This window comes from Aptenodytes patagonicus, chromosome 1 (assembly GCF_965638725.1).
Source record: "Aptenodytes patagonicus chromosome 1, bAptPat1.pri.cur, whole genome shotgun sequence".
NCBI classification, from domain to species: Eukaryota; Metazoa; Chordata; class Aves; order Sphenisciformes; family Spheniscidae; genus Aptenodytes; species Aptenodytes patagonicus.
The window spans coordinates 189,060,484-189,084,141 of record NC_134949.1 but is presented as its reverse complement, the minus strand read 5'-3'; the positions used below and the strand labels follow the sequence as shown (position 1 = coordinate 189,084,141).

The following is a 23,658-nucleotide window of genomic DNA, read 5'->3' as shown; positions in this document are numbered from 1 at the left end:
CCTTAGATCTGGCTATACATTCCAAGGGTGCCCAGTTAACATCTACTGTATATCAGCTGCAGTATTAGTCCATGTTCAAGACAGAGAAATAATATGCAAGTGAGAAAACAAAAACTTTCAAAACCTAGAACCATGGAAAAATCTAAAGGGAATTTGACAAGTCAGAAGGTACAAATGAATTCAATGTAAATTATTTTTTAAAATTATTGAAGTGATTCTTCAGGGGGTTGGGGTTTTTTTTGGTTGTGGTTTGTGGTTTTGCTTTTTTTTTTTAAGAGACAATAATATATTGATGTATATTAACTTCATGTTGATTACCACAACTGAGTAAACAAACGTAGGAACTCTCACTTATAAAATTATAGATTTAAACCAAAATTTTCACATGGAGAACTGATTCAAACATAATAATCATTATCACAGCTTCCTCCCAGTTCTCACCACCAAAAGGTTAAATTCTGTTGGTCATGGTAGATTTAACTGCTAACCTGTTTCTCTCTTGCTAAAGCTCTGTAATATAAACTAGGCTGAAAACAAACCTAAAACTTACCATTGTGAAACCTACCTTTGTGAAACTATTGCTGTTTTCTGAATTGAATAAACAAATATTATAAAAAAAAAAGTGAAAAGGTAATAATTTCTCTGACTCTAGAACTTTTGTGTTCTTTGCAAGCAACAGAGGTGCTGAAATAACAAAATAACAAAACATGTTTTGACTGAATTTTTTTTGTTGAGGGAAGATACTTCTTTTAAAGAATCTCAGAGACCTATTCAATGACCTTCTGAGATAAGTGGTGATAATTTAATCAACTAAAGTAAGGTTAAGATAGGGATGAACTATAAATAGATCCCTTGAATGTCTGATAAAGCCTCAACAAGAAATAAAACAAGAGATTTCATTAGCTTTTGTAACTAAGAAATTTGAACCAAGGAAAAATGATAATTTGGCTTCAGTCAGAAAACTATATATGAAAATCTTGGAAAATAAACATAAGTGTTAAAAACACTGGTGTTATTCCTTTTTTTTTCTTGCTCCCAGAGTGTAGTTAGAAGACTCCCAAGAACACAGAAACCAGCATTACATGAGATGTACAATGACTGTTACTCTTGCTAAAGATGGATTGAAAATGAACAGCGGCAACAGCTTTTCAGCAAAAGCACCACTTCAGAACTAGTTTTGTTTTACAAGTACCTATACTCAAAGAAGACTGCCTATGTCACATCTGTAACTGGCACCAGTTCAATGCAGTGGTGTTTCCTGACCAGACCAACATTCTGCAGTTGACTCAGAACAGTGATCGCTGCTCTTATATCCCCCACCTGTACTCCAGCTGTTCCAATATTTAAGTACAGGTCTTTGATATCCACACCAATAACTACAAACAGCAAGTGCCTGATACTTAAAAAAGAAAAAAAAAAAAAAAAATCAGACCTATATAGATATATGCACCCAGGAAAAGAAATAGCCTCATTCTGTGTTTGTCTACATCAAATCATTAACAATTATAAATTATGAGCTATGTAGAAATTATATCCAAACTATATTTCCACAAAAGGCATCAACTGCCAGCACTGAACTAGCAGTATTTTCTTTTCTGTCTTCCAGTCTTCCTTTGTTAATTCAACCTGGGAAATATTATAAACGTATCTTCCTGCTGGGAATGGAAAAGGTGACTACAAGTACAGTTGACAGAACATACTATAAAACATAGGAGGAAGGAGGCAGAATAGGTTAACATAGTGATAACTACAGTATTTTCTTCTCGTCTACATGGAGAATAGGAAGAAAAATATCAGTGTAGAAAACTTCACTGAAAAAGTTAAGACTTATTAATGCAAACAAAAGTAAAGCCAAGCTATTTTAGCTATGGCAATTAAAAAATAGCTCCGTATCTCCCAGTGAAACTTTGCCACAGAAAATACTTTATTTTTAAAAAACTAAATTACTTTTTAAAGAAAGAGAATCCCAAATCATTCCAACAGTAATATTCCAACAATCAGGCCTTCCACATCCATGGATATGTCCACTAAAAGTCCGATTAAAAGGCAGCACTTGTACTCTTCTCCGGTCTGGAACCTCTTCACAAGTAGGAAGAAGCAGCTGGTACTGTTTCTATAATATTATATTAAAACTATATTTCAGGAAAGGACCAAAAAAAAAAAAAGAGATAACGAAACAGAACTCACCACAACTCCAAACTGCTCCGGCTCAGACAAATTATTATACTCGCTTTTGAACTTGGACAATGCATTCAATTGTTCTTGTTCAGGAAGATGTTTTATTAAATTCTACCAAGAAAAATAGAATAGGCTTAAAAATCTCAGATTCTATGTTGCTTGTGTTATTGTAGGCAAATGGTATTACATATGCATCATTACCATACACTCCAAAGACACCACTCATCCCTGAAGACAGTAGAAAGCAAATTGGCAAGACACAAATTAACGTAACTGAGAGTGTAAAAAGCAAGTGATTAAATACTGCTAGCTAGCATCTTTTGCTGATTCTAAAAACATTTACATAGTCTTTTTTTAAACACCATTTTTAAAGAAAGAATATGCTTGATAGGCACTATATGCAAACAGAACACCAAGAACCAAACAGAACAGGGTAGGCAGAATAAGAATTTCAAGTGTAACGTATCCAACTAAAGGATGGCAAGAATTACTAAAGCTAGAAAAAAAGTATTTTGAAAATGGATAATTTATTTTCTATTATTTCAAAACAAAAGCTTAAACCCATTAGATACTACTTAGCCTGAAAACTTGCCAGAAGTAGGAATTCAGAGGTGGGACTCAGCTTCAGCTGAATTCAGGAGTCCATACGGGGAGCTTGGACACTTACACAAGTCAATGTATTGTGAACACAGGTAAGGGAATCTAAACATGTCACCTTCATCTGATCATCTGAAGAGTTCTCAGACTCCCTGGAGCTTCCTGAACACTAGACACCTACATTTACATGTAGACACCTACATTTAGGCACCTGAATCCCACTCTAATTACAATCAGCTAGGTTGGCTAAAAATGGCTATTCTGAGGTTCTGGAAGTAGAGAGCCTCTCAAACATTTCATTACAGTATATAATTCAAGTCAGTAGCTCAGTTCTGTCCCTTCCCAAGATGACTACTAAAACTACTAGGTAATAGTTCGGGTCCCTCTACAGCCTGCTCTCTTTCTCAACTTATGACTCTTGTGTTCCTGGTTACACAGTGACTAAGCTTCCATCATAGTAGGAAAACAAGAGAGAGATTGTGTTCTTTCTTAAAACACTCCCTGGTCTACTGATAAGATCACTCTTCTGAACTGAAAGAAAGATTCAATCCTTCTAACACTGAATCAGGTCTAGCAAACACAGCTATCCCACTACCTACTACCACATTTCAAGAAAGGATCAGAAAGACTAACTCCAGTATTTCCCCACTACTCAACGGAAAAGGCAGACACTTCGGTTAAGTCAAAGTCTGTTTTATTACTCTGCCAGTAAATAGCTTTGGTGATATACAATCAACAGAGAATAACTTAAGTTAGTGAACAGGATCTCCACCTGCAAGTCTTAAAAAAACCCCTAATTTTATCCACTGTTGTGGTTTGTACCTGTAGCTGTACCAACTACTATGAAGGAAATTAACTCTATCCCTGCCGAAACCAGGACAATCACAAAAGATCCTAATTTCTTCTTCTACAGGAAATTCAGCCAGTTAGGATACACAAATTATCCCTCTGGGGCCAGAGAGATAGAAAGTCATAGCTATGCTTTACTTAACATACTTCCCTAATTTAAGAAGAAAGAATTCAGCTCTAACAAGTACCCCAAAAATATCCCTAAACCAGTAGTCAACTCAGTGGCTCTATGCTATCTTCAGAACCTGTATTAGCTAGTTCAAAGCTAGCCCCAGGTGTTTATTCAAGTTGCAATAGCACCCTTGGATTGCAGTATAGACATTCCTCTTGTAAAAGTATGAAACTACTACGTTTGTAACTAAAGAACAGATGTATCCTAAGTGTTGAAGTTTTTTAAAAGCAGCTTGAATATTTTGTTTAAAACTACTTCTTTTAATTTTTTATAAATCAATCTCTTAGCTCTTGTAACAATTGTCATTTTATGGCAATTTAGCATTTATCAAACGTTTTTTCTAATGGATAAAAAGACCTAGACAGTCCTTTATCACTGGTTTGTTTTAGTGCAAAAATAGTTACTATTTTAAGAACTGAAAGCCTCCTTTGAGTCGAAGGACTACGATAAGTAATTTGTTTTACAATATTTTGTGATATCCAAAGTAAGGACAACGTAGTTCATCAAGAAAGTAAAGTCAGCAAATAAGAAAAGCTAGACTTACAAGCAAAGGTCTACATAAACCAAAGGAGAGTAAATGATAGTTAAAGAGTAGACTGCTTCAACAGACTGTCCATGCTCAAATAAGGATTTTGGTAGGGAAAAGAGAGAACTATTAAAAATGTATGAATGATGATGTTTAAAATAATAACGCAAACAAATTTTATGGAACTTGATTTGGACGTGGTCAGACTGACTTCCAGCATGAAGAATCTCTAACAGTAGTCATATATATCCTTACCATTATTACACTTGGAAAATATTTTTGTAAAACAGACTACATTTATCAATTATGGATGAAGATGTCCAGCACTAAATCAGTAACACTGAACAAAAATGAAAGGGTACAAAGTGTAAAAAGAAACATTTTAAATTAGAAATTCATAACCTGCTTATTTCTTGTCTTGATATACATCTATATATAACCAGCTCTAAATATACTACAATTCCATAATCTTTACTGAGATTAAAATGTTATTGATGCTAAAATAATTTTCACATGTAGAAAAACTGACCACAAAACTTTCGAAAGAGAAACAGTTAAGCATTGTACGAATGTTTTCAATATTGAGCATCAGAAAAAAAAACCTGAAGCAGCAGCTGATATCAAAGCAGCTTTATGGTGTTCAGATAAAGCTTTTGAACTGCTAGAGATGAAACACATTTTGAATATCAAACAGAGAATAAGAAGGAGAAAGAGTTTTGACTAAGTCACAAGAAACATTCCAATAATTAGTCAATGACTATTTGGATTACAACATGACTTTTGGAATTCTTACATCTTTAAGAACTAGATTTAATTTCTAACTGGAGAAAGGGGGGGAGGGAGAGAGAGAGTGCCGGGAGGGATACATTTTACTTCTTAAGCATAACAAAAGAGTAGGATTAAGGACAAATTTCCAACTTCAGAAACTGTAACATTAGGATACATTGAACATTATTTAAAGCTAGACAGAAAAAATTGATGAAGGCAAGAAATTTCTAGAAAGGAGAAGTACCTTAATATCTAAGGTACCTTATATAAATAAATAAAAATAGCCATATGCTTGCAAACCTATGTATGCTTTTACTCTTCTCAGAATCATGAAATACACAGGACTACATTTTCATAGCATGACCATAACCCATACTTGTGAAGGTTTTTAAAGGTAGAAATAGAGACATGCAGCTGGATAGTTAAATTTATTTAGTAACCTAAGCATATGCGAAGGTGAACAGCACATTTCTAAGCAATGAGGCACATTATTCCACCACTTTCAAAGGAAGATGGGTGTCTTAAGTGCTTTTTCGAGTTTAAACTCAGATGGTCCCCTTTGCAAAGTTATTACAGGGTTGTTTTACCCAGAAACAAGAAACTTGGATGAAACCATTTGATAAAAATTATTACATCCAAACTTGCAAAGTAAATTTTTTTTCCATTTGATTTAGGCCTGCAAGTGTTTAATCACTTTGCAAAAAAATGCAATCTATACTCTTGAATCATTTATATGCTTAAAAAAACCCCAATATGTGGGAGACCTGCCATCCTCTAACAGTATGCCTTGTTATATATATGTCTGTGTTCATACAGGATACTGTGAGCATTATCACTTGTATTCTACTACACTTTCAATCACAGCAGCTGCTAACATCACTTTCCTCTTGTAGGACAATATTCCTCACCACACATTTGGCTCTTCAACTTCTCTTATCCTTTTCTTAAATAAAATTGTTCCCTCCCCTCCAAAAGCAAATGCAAAAAGACTCAAACGTTGTCAACAATACTTAGACTCAATTCTGATGCCAAAAATTATACAGAGAGGTTACTGGATACTCTGACTTTCAATACACTCTACTGTTAATATTAATCTTGTAGGTCTTTTAATACTATCAGCACAGTGTCAAAAAAGTATCTCCTATTATTGTTAACCATTGTTAACAATGGTTAACAATGCCTATTGCATAGAGAATGAAGTGGGGCTAGGTTGTGTTAGCTGTTTTAAATATACAGAAGGCAGTCTTTATGCCAAGGTATATACCATTGAAAGGGAAATAAGAGTCCACAAAAGAAATTAAAAAAAGTAAACAATTCTCTATGAAAGTAAAGTTTTTCTTCTTAGCTTATTACAATGGATGGAGTATTTACCACATGTTCACATAAAAGTATGCCATTAATTAACTACCTTTAATGGTTTGATGATCTTTTTCCCCAAAGCCTAGATGCAAAAAAATGTTTTGCCTTCTTTAAATAATACGTATAGAAATTATCAAGATGCCAGTTTTTCATAATTTTGATATATAATATTTATTTAGTATATACAGGTTGCTTCATGATATTTTTGAGGACCTAATTTCGTTAACAAGCTAAATTTTCACTGTTGAAAAACAGTGCTAAGGTCAAATAGCATGAGAGAGAGTCTCAGAGCAAGCATGGACTATCTGAAACAGTTCAAGCTGAACATAACAGCGTAGCATATTCCATATCTCAGTTTTTCAGGCTATTTTAGAGAATTTCGACTATTGTTCCAAATAAAATAAAAGATGCACCTCATGCACCTTTTGAGCGTGAAGAAAACCTTGAAAAAGAAAAGTGATACAAGTGCAAACTAGAATCAACAAACAGCTTAGACGTGTAAATTGCTTTGTTCATCCTAATAACCTTAAAGTAATAGTTTCAGTGCCAATATTAACTGTATCGTTGAATGAAAGAAAGAGAATTATACAATGGTTATATATACTGTCACTGGGGATGATGGCTCATGTTTGTTCCTTCAAATATTTCTTAAGAGAAACATCTCATTCTTCAAATCAATCAGTAGACAAGCTCATTTTAAAGGAAAGTGAAGTCCAAATAGGTCAACAGTCTAAAAATCTTTGAAATCCAAGTGACAAGAAGTGAGGGACAAACTGCATGCGGGAAGCAAAGGAGCGTGCTGAACATTGTACAGCCTCCTCAGTAGGAGCTATTTTGACATTCCAATATGGTGGAAATTTATTTCGCAAGCAAAGCACACAAATATAAATTTTGCTTGTTTTGACCTCTGAATACAAATTGCTATGTGTTGCAGTATGAGTCACACATTTGAATCTCAAAGAGCCTTAACATTACAACTCATTTTTTGACTCTATTACCTGTATTATTTCTTTATTAAACAACATTCCTGCAAAAAGCATACATTTCTAAAAATCTAACTTTCTCTTTCTTGGATGTTTCAGTAGGGACTGGTACCCATGTCTCTAACACACTTTCGGGTATGCTCTACAGATCAGCTATCTAAATCCTCTGTAAGTGAAACCTATGCCACATGACTAGTAGATTGATAATAATTATGATTTGAAATTCATGAGCTATAACAGCAAAAATCTGAAGTTCATCACAGTATGTAGGAGTCCTGTGCAAAAGACAGACAATCTTGGTCTAAAGACATATCTTTGCAAATCTAATGGATGCCCATCAAGATGACTGGGGAACATGGCACACAACAGGCAAGGAGAGGTTGAGAGAAGTGGGTTTGTTGAACTGTAAGAAAACAAGGCTCAGGGGAACTTAATGTAGTTTTCAGGTACCCAACTGGAGGGTACAGAGAAGATGCAATTAGGTTCCTCTCCAGCTGGAGGGTACAGAGAAGATGCAATTAGGTTCCTCTTGGAGGCGTGCAGCAGAAGACCAAGGTCACAAGTTGCAACAATGAAAATTCCAGTTAGATAAAGAAGAAAAAGTTTTTCACCACGAGAGTAGTTCAACACTGGAAAAGGTGTCCAGAAACACTATGGAGTCTCCACCCTTGGAGATATTAAAAATTTAATGGGAAAAGGCCCTGAGCAACCGGTTCTAGTTGACCTGGCTTTGAACAGGGGCTTGGATCAAATGACCTCTAAATTATTTTTTTCCCCACGGTACCATAATGAAGTATTTGTATTTAATTTGTTTTATTAAATTCTTTGACTTATTAACCCTTAAATAACACTGTGCGTAGAAGAACACGAGGAACTTCCAGTTTCTTTTGTCTCCACACAGAATCATACTGATTCTGTGCTTTGAATAAAATAATATGGAAAGGGAAAACACTATCCAGATAAACTCTAGGGAAGAAAAGTGGTCACTGTGGATGCCCTAAGGCAAGATCCCAGATTGTATCAGCTCTAACAGGACAGAGGAAAAAAAACTAACAAAGAAACAAAACAAACAAAAACCCCAAACCTTTTTCCATCTAGTTTTTGACCAGAACAACAGATTTGTGCAGATGAGACAGAGGTAGAAACAAATTAAAGAAAAAATTACTAACTAGGGAAGAAACAGAATATCATATGCTGTTTGAATATATACCAAAGAAAAATCTAATTTAGGTGTGGACAGTATGAATGCAGAAAAGAGAGAACATAAGTTCAGCTGCTTTCATTAAAAAAATTAGCTTTACAAATATAAAAAACCTATAGTTCACAGATAAAAAAAAAAAGATTCTTGCAGTGATTTATTAGCCAAAAGTTTATGTTAAGAGGCTTTAGCTACAGGTTTCTATTTGATGAGAAGCTTACCCTGAAATATTGGGATTTAAAGTGTCTTTTTTCCTTACCTGAATCATGGACTCTGACAGCTGTGTTTCGTCTACTTCCAATATCATCATTTTGATTTCCTCATAAGGCACTCGGAAAGAGCCAAGGAAAATTGCTAAAACAAAGATACAACACATAACGAAGAAAGCAAGACAACAACAATCTTTTTTCTACTTACAAAACACCAGTTAAACAGGCTATAGCATCTACAGGTTAACAAACACTACGCAAAGTAATAAAGATAAGAGATAACAATTTTAAATGTATTTTTAATTACTGTTCTCCTACAATTCCAGCCTTCTCCATCCATTTGTTATGAGCAACACCCAGCATCACAGAAGACCTTCATAAGCAGTCAGTGACAAGTCTACTCTGCAGGATAATCATTGCCATTATAGTATTTTGTGCTGAGGTGACAATTACACTTTTTTCTTCAATGGTCAATAGCATCCTGGCCTGTATCAGAAATAGTGTGGCCAGCAGGAGTAGGGAAGTGATCGTGCCCCTGTACTCGGCCCTGGTGAGACTGCACCTCGAATACTGTGTTCAGGTTTGGGCCCCTCACTACAAGAAGGACGTCGAGGTGCTGGAGCGTGTCCAGAGAAGGGCAACGAAGCTGGTGAGGGGTCTGGAGAACAAGTCTTATGAGGAGCTGCTGAGGGAATGGGGGTTGTTTAGCCTGGAGAAAAGGAGGCTGAGGGGAGACCTCATCGCTCTCTACGACTACCTGAAAGGAGGTTGTAGCGAGGTGGGTGTCAGTTTCTTCTCCCAAGTAACTAGTGATAAGATGAGAGGAAATGGCCTCAAGTTGTGCCAGGGGAGGTTTAGATTGGATCTTAGGAAAAATTTCTTGACTGAAAGAGTTGTCAAGCATTGGAACAGGCTTGTTGTTGGAACTCCACAGTGGTGGAGTCACTATCCCTGGAGATATTTAAAAGATGTGTAGAAGTGGTGCTTAGGGACATGGTTTAGTGGTGGACTTGGCAGTGTTAGGTTAACAGTTGGACTTGATGATCTTAAAGGTCCTTTCTAACCTAAATGATTCTATGATTCTGTGATTTATAAAACTCCTCTCCGCCAAAACTTTATCATCTTTATTTGCATATTATTGCATAATACTAAGTATTGTCTTCTTTCTATAAAGTACATGAGAGATGACCAGACATCTTGTAGGCATTATTGTCTTTTTTGCTGGGCAGGGGGTGGCGGGGGGGACAGGCAGTATGCCTTGATGAATGATGTTGAAAATATAGATAGATAATTAGATACATAGCTGTATGCTTGTACTTCAACATAGACAAGAGAGAATAATTTCAGTCTTAAACAAGGAATAACCTTTAACTGTTTTCTGGGTCTTTTTAAATGTGTCTCAGTTGTATCAATTCACACGTTTGGGCTTAACACCAATTACTGCACATATTCACATATTCTCACGTTTTAAACAAAAAGTGGTTATGAGGCAGTCAGACAAGAGAGAAAGACATTTTTATGGAACATTTATACAACATTACTTTGTCATAAAAACAGAACCTACTTACACAGATTCTGTGCAATCTTTGGGTCCAAAACTTTTAATTCTTTGATTCGTTTCTTAATGGATTTTTTTTCTTCAAAATCCTCCTCCTCTTTTTTTACTGCCAAAGTAAACACAAATACACTCATTGTTAACTCATAATATTTAGAGAAAACATTAATGAATTCAGAAAACATTTGCTATCAAGCGTAGTCAATTCACAAAGGAAAGAACATATCATAGAACATACAGACAAAAAATAGAGGTTTTGCATTTATTGCTTGTATTCTCAAAATTTTTGCTCTTCAGACATATTTGTCAGCATGTTCACCTTCTAGAACAAGATTTTTATATATATATATATAAACTAAATAAAGATGCTAATGTTAATTGTACAAATGGTATGAGGTCATGAAAGTCATACTTAAAATACCATGCAACATACTTCAGTCAACCTGGCCAGGTTAATATTCTGAATTGGATTTTAACAATAACAAATCTTAAAGAAGATATGTCAATATGTCTCAACACTGAGTGATAAAGAACCAACCCAAAATTTAAGTATTTCTGTGACCACTTTTGTCTAAATATACGCACAAAAATTATCAAAGACCACTGCCTCATGAAAAAATTAACATTACTTTGGAACATAAATGAATATATACCTATTCTCCTTATCTCCTCCAAAAAGATGTATTTTTAAATGTATGACGTAATCACCTTATTATAAAAATACCACAAAGTGATTGTATAAATTTAAATTAACATTGCTGGAATTTTTGGCTTATTCTTTCTTTTCAGAAAATAATTCATACAAATAGGATCTCCCAAATGCATTATGTAAGCTGAATTTATTTCTCATTATTCACACATTGTCATAAGAATTTCACTTAAAATAACAGCATAGACTTGATAATGTATTAGTAGGAACCATTCCAATTATTATGCAAACAAATAAAAAAAAGACCAAAACCACACAAATCTTTCCTTAAACCCAATCTGTTTGTCCTTTTTTATTTTATTCCTTTTTTTTCCTTTCTTTTTTTTTCCCCACCCTAGCACAAATCTTCACCATCAAGTGTTATTCAGACAGTGTATTACTATTGTTTATCTAATTCTCTATTTCACAAATGAAATTAGTTTCCAAGCTTTTACAGCGTGATTGTTCCCAATTAAGTTATACACGCTTCAAATATTTGAGAGTAGAAAATATGTTGTAATAAAAGTATATGCTACTGACTTCAGAAGGAGATGGATATAGGTGAGAAGTCTTGTCAAGAAGATACAGGATTAAAATTTCTAGTGCACTGATAATTCTTGACAAAACTAGATGTAACATGAATTATCAGGAGGATTTCCCTAAGTTGAAATTACCTCCGTAAATTTTCAGAGAGATCTTTGAGAGCTACGTCAGGCTGGATGGGCTCTGAGCAACCTGATCTAGTTGAAGATGTCCCTGCTTATTGCAGGGGGGGTTGGACTACCTGACCTTTAAAGGTCTCTTCCTACCCAAACCATTCTATGATTCTTAAAAAATTATTTTCTAAGCACAATAAATTTTGCCTAGGATTGGGCATACACTAAATGACGTCTTGAGGTCTTTGCGCTTTTTTGTCTAAAATATTACCAAAGAGATAAGAACTTAAAGACCTCACATAGGGATTGAAGGAACTGGATTCTAGTCCCTTCCAAGCTGGTGAAGACACAAATTTGAATCATCTCCCAAATCACTTTTAATACTCTACATCTGTTAGGCAGCATGATGCTCCTCTTGAGGACATGTCACAGTGCAGAAAAGAACCTGGCGTTCTGAAAAATTAGCATAAAGCATAATTACTGAGCATAAAGCAGCCCTTGGAAGAAGGGCCGATATCCAGGGTCCCGGCAAATGGGTTACAAAGCCACAATCCTCCTCTTTTTTTCTTTCTCCCCACCCCACGCACAACCACCAGTTGGCCTTGAATTTCTTTTAGCACAGATTTAACAGAAAGGTTAGCATTCTCCTGTCCCAGGAAAAACGACATACTCCGCATGTGAAAGCAAAAGAAGTAGGTTTTAACCACCAATGTGAGAACTCAATACTCCGTGTTCAAAAGGAACAGAATGACATTTGAGCTACGAGATAAAAAGGAAGTTACCACTAAAGCTTCACTTTTTTTCTGGTTATGCTTTAAGAAAAGACCCTCCTGAACCAAGGGCATGTCAGGGGCTACGGATCTCAGGATCATGCAACTGTTTTCTCCTGCAGTTACACACCTTAACGGACCTCTCAAATTTCTTAACGGCTACGTGCTGAAAACAGTCATTCTTAAAAGATCATTTTGACTTGCCTGTCTTATCAATGCTAGAATTGCAGATTCCACTATAAGACCTGGGCATATCTGTAGCACAGGTTCCATGCCATCTTCATGCCTTACTCATCTGAATCATAATGAAAATACAGTAATACTTTATGGCTACCTTGGAACTTTGCAAACCATCATTTTACAGGAAACAAAATAATTTCCTTAATAGTCGCAATTTAAAAAGTGAAATTATCTGAATTTATTAATTTACTTAAACTTGCCCTGACAGCCTTGAACTAGATACTAATAGGGGCTGAAACAGAAAAAATACAAATATGTTTGCCTTTTCCAGCACTAGAAAGCAATATTTATGCATTACAAGTCTTACAACAGAGTTAATACACAGATACACAAACATACAAAAAAATCAGCAGTTAAACACGCACTATTGCAACTCCCAACTTTCAAATCAAGAAACAATTCCCTCTGGAATTTTCACCCAGGAGGGGGTTATGCACAATGTTTCAGCAATACCTAAGGCATTGCAACCCTAAGGCAAAGTGTATAAGCATAGAACATATTTATTCTAAGAACTCATGCAGGAACTGTATGCAGAGTTATACAATTACACAACAAACTCAATTACTGCAAACTTACGTGATACTTCTTCAGGAGAATTCAGGTCACATCCTTATGTAGTTGGCAGCAATAAGAAGCAGAGGATACTTATTACTTGTCTTTGCTATTGGAAATGTTGCACTTTCCAATGAAAACTCTGATACCTCCTACCACCTCTAGAAATTTTTACCTCATTTGCTTATTAACTTATAAGAGGGGAAAAAAAAAAACAAACCAAAAAAAAAACACCCAACAAACAAACAAGAGACAAAACTATTCCCTATTTCCAACAAGAAAAAAGGGAAAAAGCCCACTGGGGGGGGGGAGGAAGAAAAAAAATTAATAGAAAGATCTGAACAGGTGAAGTAAATATCTAGACTAACAGAAAATCAAAGAAAATAAGCAATTACATTTTTATTTGGGGAGGGCACTGGAGCAGGGAGGAAAGTATACAGAGGATAGAAAATGAGAAACATCTGCTTATACTGGAAAAAGAGAAAGCAGCCCAGTGAGAGTGGGCAGCTGCTACAGAAAGGAGGTGACTATTGAGGGAAATAGAAATAAGAAGTTGTCATGCTAACAAGAGAAGAATCAAACCAGGAGATCTCAAAAGGCACAGACAGCTCTCATGGCTCCAGAAGTTAGACCATCACATTAAACCATTAACTTTTTCAAAATCATGTGTCTTATTTCAGGTATTATACAACTAAAAAGGAATGTTACATATCAAGAACCACATATCCTTTTAAGTTCTGTCTATATGCTACATCTATCACACTGGGGGCATACACATGGCCCCAGCATCTGAAGTGGACAGTTTTTAGTCAGTAGTACCTCATCTGATGTTCCAACTGCTCTGCCCTCTCAGGCTGGGAAACAAAGTGCTAGAACACTTTGAAACGCACAGAATTCATCTCACACCCTTCACAGTTCCTCTTATCTCCACAATTGCATATCCTTATTAACATGACTCCAAAATTAACAGATTTGTACACAGCCAGTGTACAGATGGACAAATACCTCAAAGGAGTTTTAGCTATTGGAAAGATTGCTTTTACTGTCTCCTTCAAACACACGTCCATATACAAATTCAACTGCAGTCAACAACTTCCACCTGTGGTAATGATCTGACTGAAATCAGAGTCCTGAAGGGAGTGGTGACAGGACTGTTTACAAATATAAAATCACAGTTGGAAGCCTACAGAATAGCATTTCATAAAAATGTGGATTGAATCCTACATAGCTACTCTGCAGATCTCTGAAGCAGTAACATTCTTGGTAGGTGCCACTGAAATAATCAGTACATTGATGAATTGCTATCCACTCTTTCCATTTCTGCCACAGGTCTTTATATAATCTGCTACCCACAATCTTTGTGTAAGAAAAATCATGTCTGTGCATCTGTATGCTAAAGAAAAATCTTCTAAAATACATCATCCTACTGAATAAAAACAAAATACCCTTGAAATACAGACTTCAAAAGGAAAATGCAGATCTAAAAATTTATTTTAAAAAGTCTGAATTACTAGTTCAGATGAAACTTGAAGACTATATTACACAGAAATCTACAGAACACCTAATGGAGTTATTTTGTCACTAAGTAACAGCGTACAGAAAATTATACAAGACCTTACACCTTTCCTACCCTCTTAGCTAAGGCAACAGTCATCTTGCAATCTGTCTTCACCGAAAAATGAAAGAACAAGCCTAGGGTCATGGGCTCAAAGGATGTACCCATACCAAGTCTCATTATGAAAGCGATGCCTACCTCTTCTGTTTAGAAGCCTAACTTTTAGAAGTAAATGACAGCTTGTGCCCCATATAGTAGGATATTCAACTGAAAGACCTGCATTCTTCATCTCCAAAAAGTTTTCTGGAATCAAAGGAACAGATCTTTAATAGAAGATGAGGTTGTAGCTAAATAAAAAATGCTGCAAAAGTTCTTAGTTATTCAAAGCAAAAATGTGGAATAACTTGCTACAAATCACAGAATGACTGAGGTTGGAAGGGACCTCTGGGGGTCATCTGGTTCAACCCCCCTCGCTCAAACAGGGCCACCTAGGGCCAGGTGCCCAGGACTGTGTTCAGCTGGCTTTTGAATATCTCCAAGCATGGAGGGAGACTCCACAACCTCCCAGGGCAAACTGTGCCAGTGCTCAATCACCCTCACAGGAAAAAAAAGTGTTTCCTGATGTTCAGGAGGAACTTCCTGTGTTTCAGTTTGTGTCCATTGCCTCTGGTCCTGTCACCAGGCAACACTGAAAAGAGCCTGGCTCCATCTTCTTTAGTCTCCCTTCAGGTGTTTATGTACATTGAGAAGATCCCCCCTAAGCCTTCTCTTCTCCATATTAAACAGTCCCAGCTCTCTCAGCCTTTCCTCATAGGAGAAATGTTCCTGTCCCTTCATCATCTTCATGACCCTTTGTTGGACTTTCCCCAGTATGTCTATGTCTCTCTTTTACTGGGGAGCACCGAACTGGACACAGTAGTCCAGGTGTGTCATCACCAGTGTTGAAATTAAAGGTCTGACAAGGAATACATGTCTTTTGGCTGACAGAACGCAGTCTTTTGAAGACCAGGATTGTAACTACTGTCCCACAATATCACATGCAACAAAGCAAAGTTTACTCTCCAAAAAGGACACTGACAAGCCTATTTCCTAGACTGTGACGCTACACAGGTGCCATCAGCTGCATTTGGAGATTCCACACTGAGTTGCAGGGTTCACCAGCACAGTTACTTGCGACAACCTGCTTCAAAACAGCAAAGAAATTATGAACTAGATCTAAATCATTCTGCAATATCATTGAAGACACCTGTTTGCTTCTTTTATAAAACCAAGGATAAAATAAGGATACCGGGCACAGCAGTAGGAAGAACGCCTGAATGCTGACAGGCCAGGAAGCTGGTAAACGTTCTTCCTTCCATACGGAGCAACCAACTTTAAGGTTGTATCAACACATATGTTAACCTCAGGGACTGTTCATCACTCCTAATAACCTAATCCAGTTCTTTTATGAGGTACAGACTATATTTCAAGTATTATGAAAAAGCTTTCACGCTCCATCTTATTTTACATCTGCATATATCTAAAACTTGAAAAATCAGTATGAAGCTATTAACTATGGTAGGAATAAAAATAATGTTTCACAGTTTTACCTGTCAGCTTTGAAACTGAAAACATTTCCATTACTTTACATGAAGTTGGACTGCAAACTCCTAGAAATTATGGGTAGTTGCTATTCTTCTTCGTGTTCAGTACAATAGATATGTGGAAAATATAATACAAAGGTGCCATTGTATTCAAAGTTCCTGTTTATTCAGGCCTCTGTCCTTTTTGACAATTTCTATTCATCAGTAACTCATATCTTCGGAATGGTAGTAGCTGCAATAGTGAATATTTCTTAAGTTTTAATGTTTGTTTTCTGAGCAGTTTGTAAGAGATTGTCACTTCTTACCTTACTGAAACACGTGTTCAGTCATGCACACATGCACTGTTGTTCTTATATTCGACAACACTGCTGTTAAATTGGCTCAATTCATGCATACATCACGATAACTCAGTCAAGCTGCATGACAACTTAAACTCATTCAAAATAGCAGATTTTATCACAAGTAATTTCTCAAGGGTACATAACAACTGGCACCACTGATAACAGCAAAGGTACAAACGTAATCAGGCATTTTATCTCTGAAAGGCTATTGCAAGGTAATTCAGAAGAATATGCCTCTATAATCAGCTATTAAATACATCCAATGACTGACTTTATAGATACTTTCAGACAAAGCTTCTCTATGAATCAGCCTATTTTTTAAATATTTTAATTTACCACAAAATACCCATCCTATTAAACTTGTATAATTATATTATCTGCATGAGAAAACAACTGAAGCATATATAATGAGAGTTGGAGAGTAATTATATTTATAAGTGTAATATACTGATACTTTTTCTTATAGCTCTCTAAAATTAAAACAAAAAATTTGGAACATCTTTTCAGGTGGTTTTAGCACCTAGCACCTTTTATATTACTTAATACAGTCTTTAATTTTCTGCATGTACATCACATTACATGCATAAAAATAAGTACTTCAGCTTCGAATCTTTACAGTTGCCAGCACATGCATCCTGCCCATTGAAATCATGGCATGTATAGGTGGACCAAGAAAAAAAAACAAGCAGGTAATTAAGATGGACATATAAGGTCCTTTTTTGCAGGAAGACATAGTGATAACAGGCATAGGCCGGCCGATCACGTAACAGAAACTACTACACTGGCAAGTGATTAATCAGATGGACCTGTGTTTGTGGTTCCACTCTTTTCCTCCTCTTTTACAACAATGAACACAGGAGTTTACAGTTAGAGAGTACTGCTTTTGGGAAATTAGCCAAGTAGGTAAACTAAGTCAGTAAGTTTTTTAAAGCAGAAATACCGTCTTCATTTTATTTTGAAAACTTAAGTGTTGTTATACTGACTAAATAGTTTCTAAATAATGTTAGTTCATTCATAAACCAAAGACATGAAGCTTGCACATTTTTTAATGGCAGCTTATAAAATTCTGAAGAAAAAAAATCAACTCTGAAATCCAATTTCTTAAGAAGTAACTATCTAAAATACTCTCAGAAATATGGCATATACAAATCAGAATAATCTTTTTCTTAGTTACACTCTGAACACCTGCTTGGCTCCACACTAGAACTGAAACTTTTAACCAAGACTGATTCAACTCCTGGAAGGATTTAAAACTTCACTAATTTTCCTCAGAGGGGAAAGGAAAAAGGAAGGGTTGAGATGAGCTTTCTGCTACAATGGTGTTTGCTGTACAGGGAAAAGCAAAACATACTGATGTGCCCAGCAGTAAAGTTATTTAGACTCTAGTTCCAGTAGACACATAATTCTGTGGTTTTCAGATCTCCCTATTTTAAGATATATTCCTACCATCAAGACTTAGCTGCTTGGGCTTACAAGGCTGATCCGTCACTTGACAGAAGCTATCAACAGCAGAATAACAGGACCCAAGTGCAGTTGCACCCAAGGTGAGCATAATTGATTCAATAATAATAAAATAAATAAAAAAGTGATAATAATAACAATAATAAAAGAATATACAAAGCAAGTGATGCACAGTGCAATTGCTCACCACCCGCTGACCAATGCCCAGCCAGTTCCCAAGCAGCGGTCACCCCATCCCAGCCAACTCCCCCCAGTTTATGTACTGAGCATAACGTCACATGGTATGGAATACCCCTTTGGCCAGTTTGGGTCAGCTGTCCTGGCTGTGCCCCCTCCCAGCTTCTTGTGCACCTCCAGCCTTCCCAGTCTGTAGAGCATGGGAAGCTGAAAAGTCCTTGACTAGTGTAAGCACTATTGAGCAACAACTAAGACATCGGTGTGTTATCAACACTGCTGCCTCCAGAAACCCCTTCATAGGAATAACTATGACCTGTTGGATCAAAAGTCAACCTCTTCCAGGGATCAATAAGATGCATAGGAAAAAGTACAAGAACAGGTCAAGCACACACTTCTTTGCAAGTGTCCATATATTTGCCTTTCAGAGGTTGTCCAATTCCAGAGCAAAATCTTTTCATTTAATAATCCTTGACAGATTGTTCTTCCACGCATTTGTGTAATTGCTTTTTACACCTAGTAAATTTTAAACATTGATGAAGTCCTTTAGCACAGAGTTCCCATTCTTAATTATGCACTGTACAAAGAAAGACTTCCTTTTATTTGTTTTGATAATCTTGATCAGTTTTGCTGTACCTCTATTATACCTTTTATTAGCGAGAGGACACAAAACCACACAAAGCATGCAGGATGTGGGCACAGCTTGAACTTGTACAGTGACACTTTTTTTTATTATTATTTCATTTTTCTTCCCTAACAGTTCCCAAAATCCTATTTGCTTTCAACCATTACTGAGACAGAGAAGATTTTGCCAGTATATCAGTAATTTATTGTAGTTAACTAATTCTACCCTTTATTAATGATTATCTACAATATGTCCACCACAGGTATCAACTTTGCTAATCGTAGATCCTCAAATCCCAGAACCTTTTTAAAAACTGTCATCACATTTGTCACCTGGCTTCTTTTCCTCTGATGCTGGCATAGGTTCAAATAATAGTTTACACAGCACAGTTCATAGCTCAGCTGTTTCATCCTTCAGTTCCCTTAGAAGTCTGGGGTGAATACCAACTGGTTGTAGCAATCTGTTACTGTCCACTTTATTGACCTATTCTAAAACTTCCTCTACTCACCATGCAACTTGCGATTCATCCTCCAACACAGTTAGAGCATCACAGAATAGTTTGGGTTGGAAGGAACCTCTAAAGGTCATCTAGTCCAACCCCCCTGCCGTGGGCAGGGATATCTTCAACTAGATCAGGTTACTCAGAGCCCCAGCCAACCTGAGCTTGAAGGTTTCCAGGGATGGGGCATCCACCACCTCTCTGGGAAACCTGTGCCAGTGTTTCACCACCCTCAGCGTAAAAAATTTCTTCCTTATATCTAGTACAAATCTACCCCCCTTTAGTTTAAAGCCATTCCCCCTTGTCCTGTCGCAACAGGCCCTGCTAAAAAGTCTGTCCCCATCTTTCTTATAAGCCCCCTTTAAGTACTGAAAGGCCACAGTAAGGTCTCCCTGGAGCTTTTTCCTCTCCAGGCTGAACAATCCCAACTCTCTCAGCCTTTCTTCAGAGGAGAGGTGTTCCATCCCCCTGATCATTTTCATGGCCTTCCTCCGGACCCACTCCAACAGGTCCATGTCTTTCTTCTGCTGAGGGCTCCAGAGCTGGACGCAGTACTCCAGGTGGGGTCTCACCAGAGCAGAGGAGAGAGGCAGAATCACGTCCCTCGATCTGCTGGCCACGCTTCTTTTGATGCAGCCCAGGATACGAGTTTTCCCCCCAAAAACCAGTTTGGAGGCAACTTCACTATTGGACAACCAGAAATAATTCTAAGCTTCAGCATTTGGAAGTAGTAAAGAGGGGTGGGTGTTACTCAAACTTTCTTTTTTTTTTTTTCTTTGGAAGACGGATAAGAAGCAGTAAATCATACTTTTGTGTTGCATTTTTATTAAGTCTTTATCCATGCTCAGAATTCACAGGTATGAAAATTTTAACACCTTAGTTCTAATTCTTACTGCTTTGCTGAGTTAGAAAAGAATTTGAAACATACTGAAGTCCCTGGCATTTAAATACAAGCATATACTCTTAAGTAAAATCTGAATGAAAAAGAGACATTCCAATATGTGGCTTCTGCTGCTCATAGATTTTATGTAGTATATGTTAAATATCATTAATATGCTGCAGTATTTGTATTTCCCTAACTATGCTCTGTTGTTGTTTACAAGTAAGACTACTAGGGGTTTTTTTTTCAGTCTTCTAATGAACCATTCATTACTTTGCTTGATATCAAAACCCTTTCAACTTCACTAAATAGCTTCTAAAAGTTGGACAATGGCTTGTTTCTAGACCAAAGTCCAAGGTACAAGCTAATTTTAGATCTTCTTACTGTGTAATTTTTCAAACTTTTAGTATTTAACATTATTTATTTACAGGAATAAGTAAAAATATCTTTTTCCCATTTATACCTTAATTCACTACACTGTCAAAATTGTTTCATCATAATCTTTACTTTCCATTTAATACATATGTTTCCAGCCCTTGAGTTTCAAAGACTGAAAGTCTGGACCGAACATAAAGCAATTCAAGTTTTTTCACCTTCAGTTTCTCATATAACAACCTTTGTCCAAGTTAGGCTTTTAGTTCAAAAACACACTTAAATGAGATTGACTTGATGACTACAGTTCCCTTTAAGCAGGCCTTAGGACTTGCACTTAATAAAATAACTTACAGTGCCTTACAGACTGAAGTACACGCTTATGCACTGTAGATTCTTAAAAACACAGAAGCTGATAAAAAGTATGGCATGTTTTTCAAACACCCCTATTATTACCCATTTCTGTTAACGTTCCAATAGAAAACAGGCTGTAAAAAGTAATTTCATGAGAGGAAAGCAAGAGCACACTTGTAGACTCATTGGACAAATTTACTTCCTAAGTTACTTGCAAATTATTACTTTATCATTGCCGTTATTACTTTATCACTGCCTGATCAATAAGATCCTTGAGGTCATTTCCTCCAGTCAAACAGGATTTTGAAAACAGAGAATCTCCAGGGCACTTCCTATGGCAGGAAAACAATTCCCCATACAGAAAAAGATATGTAGTGCAATATATTTTAAAGCTCTAGTTCCTCTTCCTGAGTTCTGCAAAAGCCTTCTCTATTCTGCTTAACTGTCTCATTAGAGCAACTAACTCTTGCCATAGCCTCTTTTACTTATTCCCCTCAAAGTCAGTGTCAAGTTTTCCACTGCAAAAATTTCAAATAATACAAGAATTCAAGTGCCTAAAGTCTACAATTTTACAAGTTTTCATCTGTGGGTGACACAAAACAGAACATAAAGGAGGGGAAAATAACAAACAAAAAAAACCCCCAAAACTCAACTTTGTAGAACACAGAGTATAGCAACTAAAGAGTTAGTGGAATTGTCCTACATTTCCTGTTTAAAGTTCCCCTCCCCCCCCCCCTTAATTTGCAATTCTTAAAAAAAACCCACACTATCAAAAACTATACTAGTCTGCAAAATCATAACTGAAAAAAAATCTTAATTATTCACTATATTGATTTAATTAGCAAGAAAAGTTGTAATTGTGCTTCACACATATACTGTGAAGTACAAAGGAAAGACAAATCAGAATACTTTTCAAAATAGAAGAAAAAAATAGACTGGCTTCAGATATAAATAATGAGAACATGCAATGATTCCATTACTTTGAAATGACCTAATTGCTCTCAGAGGTTTAGATAGGGTTTGTCTGATATATTTCTATTATTGCAAGTACTGCACGCTTACCAGTTAAGACATAATATGTACATTTTTATGTCCATAAATTTAACAATCTCCTTTTTTTGTCTTTGTTTTATGCAGTATATACAGGACAAACAAATTCACTTCTTTGTACTACTGCCAGTCTTTAAAGTCATATGCTATTCCATCTTTAGGATGTCATCTTTTAGAGATGAAAGAAATTTGGAGGATTACAGTTCTAGAGTGAGTTCCAGCAAGGTACTCAAGAAGTTCACTAAATATTTACAGTTTAAATACCTTTTTATAAATATGGAATACATTTATTGTTCAGATAGCAATCTCTGACAAACAAAGCTGAAAGACAGCATCTGTTTTAAAATTTAAGAATTTGCTTACATTCGTTTGCAAAGAACGTATTTTATATAACAGAAGTGAAATACTCTGTTCAGTGTACATCAACTATAAAATTCTTTGGTTAAAATACTCAAACCCAGGATTTACACTGAGAAAGACAGACTGTTTTCCTATCTAAGCCATGTTAAGCATATCTCACTTGAAATCCAAATACTTGGACCATCAGACATTAGGAAAAAAATGCTATCTTAACCACAGATTCCTTTATTCTAAATTATTCTTTGACTCATGCAAATTTTCCCACCCATTTAGTAAGAAATAAGTATTTACAGCAAATGTATAAGTGTCTACATATTAGAAAAAAAGATTTTTGAGCAGTAGTTTGTACTAAGAAAACTACACAGATCACCAAATGAAACACTGAAGCAGCTTCATCCTGCTGGGGGACTTCAACCACCCCGACATCTGCTGGAAAAGTAGCACAATGAGCTGTAGGCAACCCAGGAGACTCCTGGAGTACACTGAGGATAACTTCTTAAGCCAGTTAACAGCCCTACGAGAGGGGATGTGATACTGGACCTGATGGTCACCAATGCAAGTAGCTAATCGGTGATGTCAAGATTGGAGGCAGCCTGGGATGCAGTGATCATGCACTGGTGGAGTTTGCAGCCCTGAGAGATATGGGTCAGGCGAAGAGTAAAGCAGGACCCTGAATTTTGGGAAAGCAAAATTCCAGCTCTTCATGGAGTTAGTCAATAGGACCCCCTGGAAAACTGCCCTCAGGGGCAAGGGAGCAGAACAGAGCTGGCAGATCTTTAAGGATGCTTTCCATGGAGCACAAGACCTCTCAATCCCCATGTGTAAGAAATAAGGAAAGGAAGGCAGGAGACCAGCATGGATGAGTCAAGACCTACTAGTCAAACTAAAGGGCAAGAAGGAAATGCACAGGCAGTGGAAGCAGGGACAGGTATCCTGGGAAGAGTATAGGGACGCTGCCCGGTTGTGTAGGGATGGGGTCAGGAAGGCCAAGGCACGGCTGGAGCTGAACTTGGGAAGGGACACAAAGAATAATAAGAAAGGCTTCTATAGGTATATCAACCAGAAAAGGAAGGTCAAAGAAAGCGTACCCACACCCCCTCAATG

At 36.5% G+C, this 23,658-nt stretch overlaps 1 protein-coding gene across 1 annotated transcript in view; it reads right to left on the bottom strand.

Moving 5' to 3' along the window:
* The window catches only part of DIAPH3 (diaphanous related formin 3), a 258,898-nt gene that overhangs the window by 136,849 nt on the left and 98,391 nt on the right, over positions 1-23,658 (bottom strand). The window contains exons 18-20 of the mRNA XM_076363140.1: positions 10,408-10,503; positions 8,890-8,984; positions 2,188-2,289 (exon numbers count right to left, since the gene is read on the bottom strand). Coding sequence (XP_076219255.1) covers positions 2,188-2,289; positions 8,890-8,984; positions 10,408-10,503 — 293 coding nt within the window. The remainder of the gene's footprint in view (positions 1-2,187; positions 2,290-8,889; positions 8,985-10,407; positions 10,504-23,658) is intronic.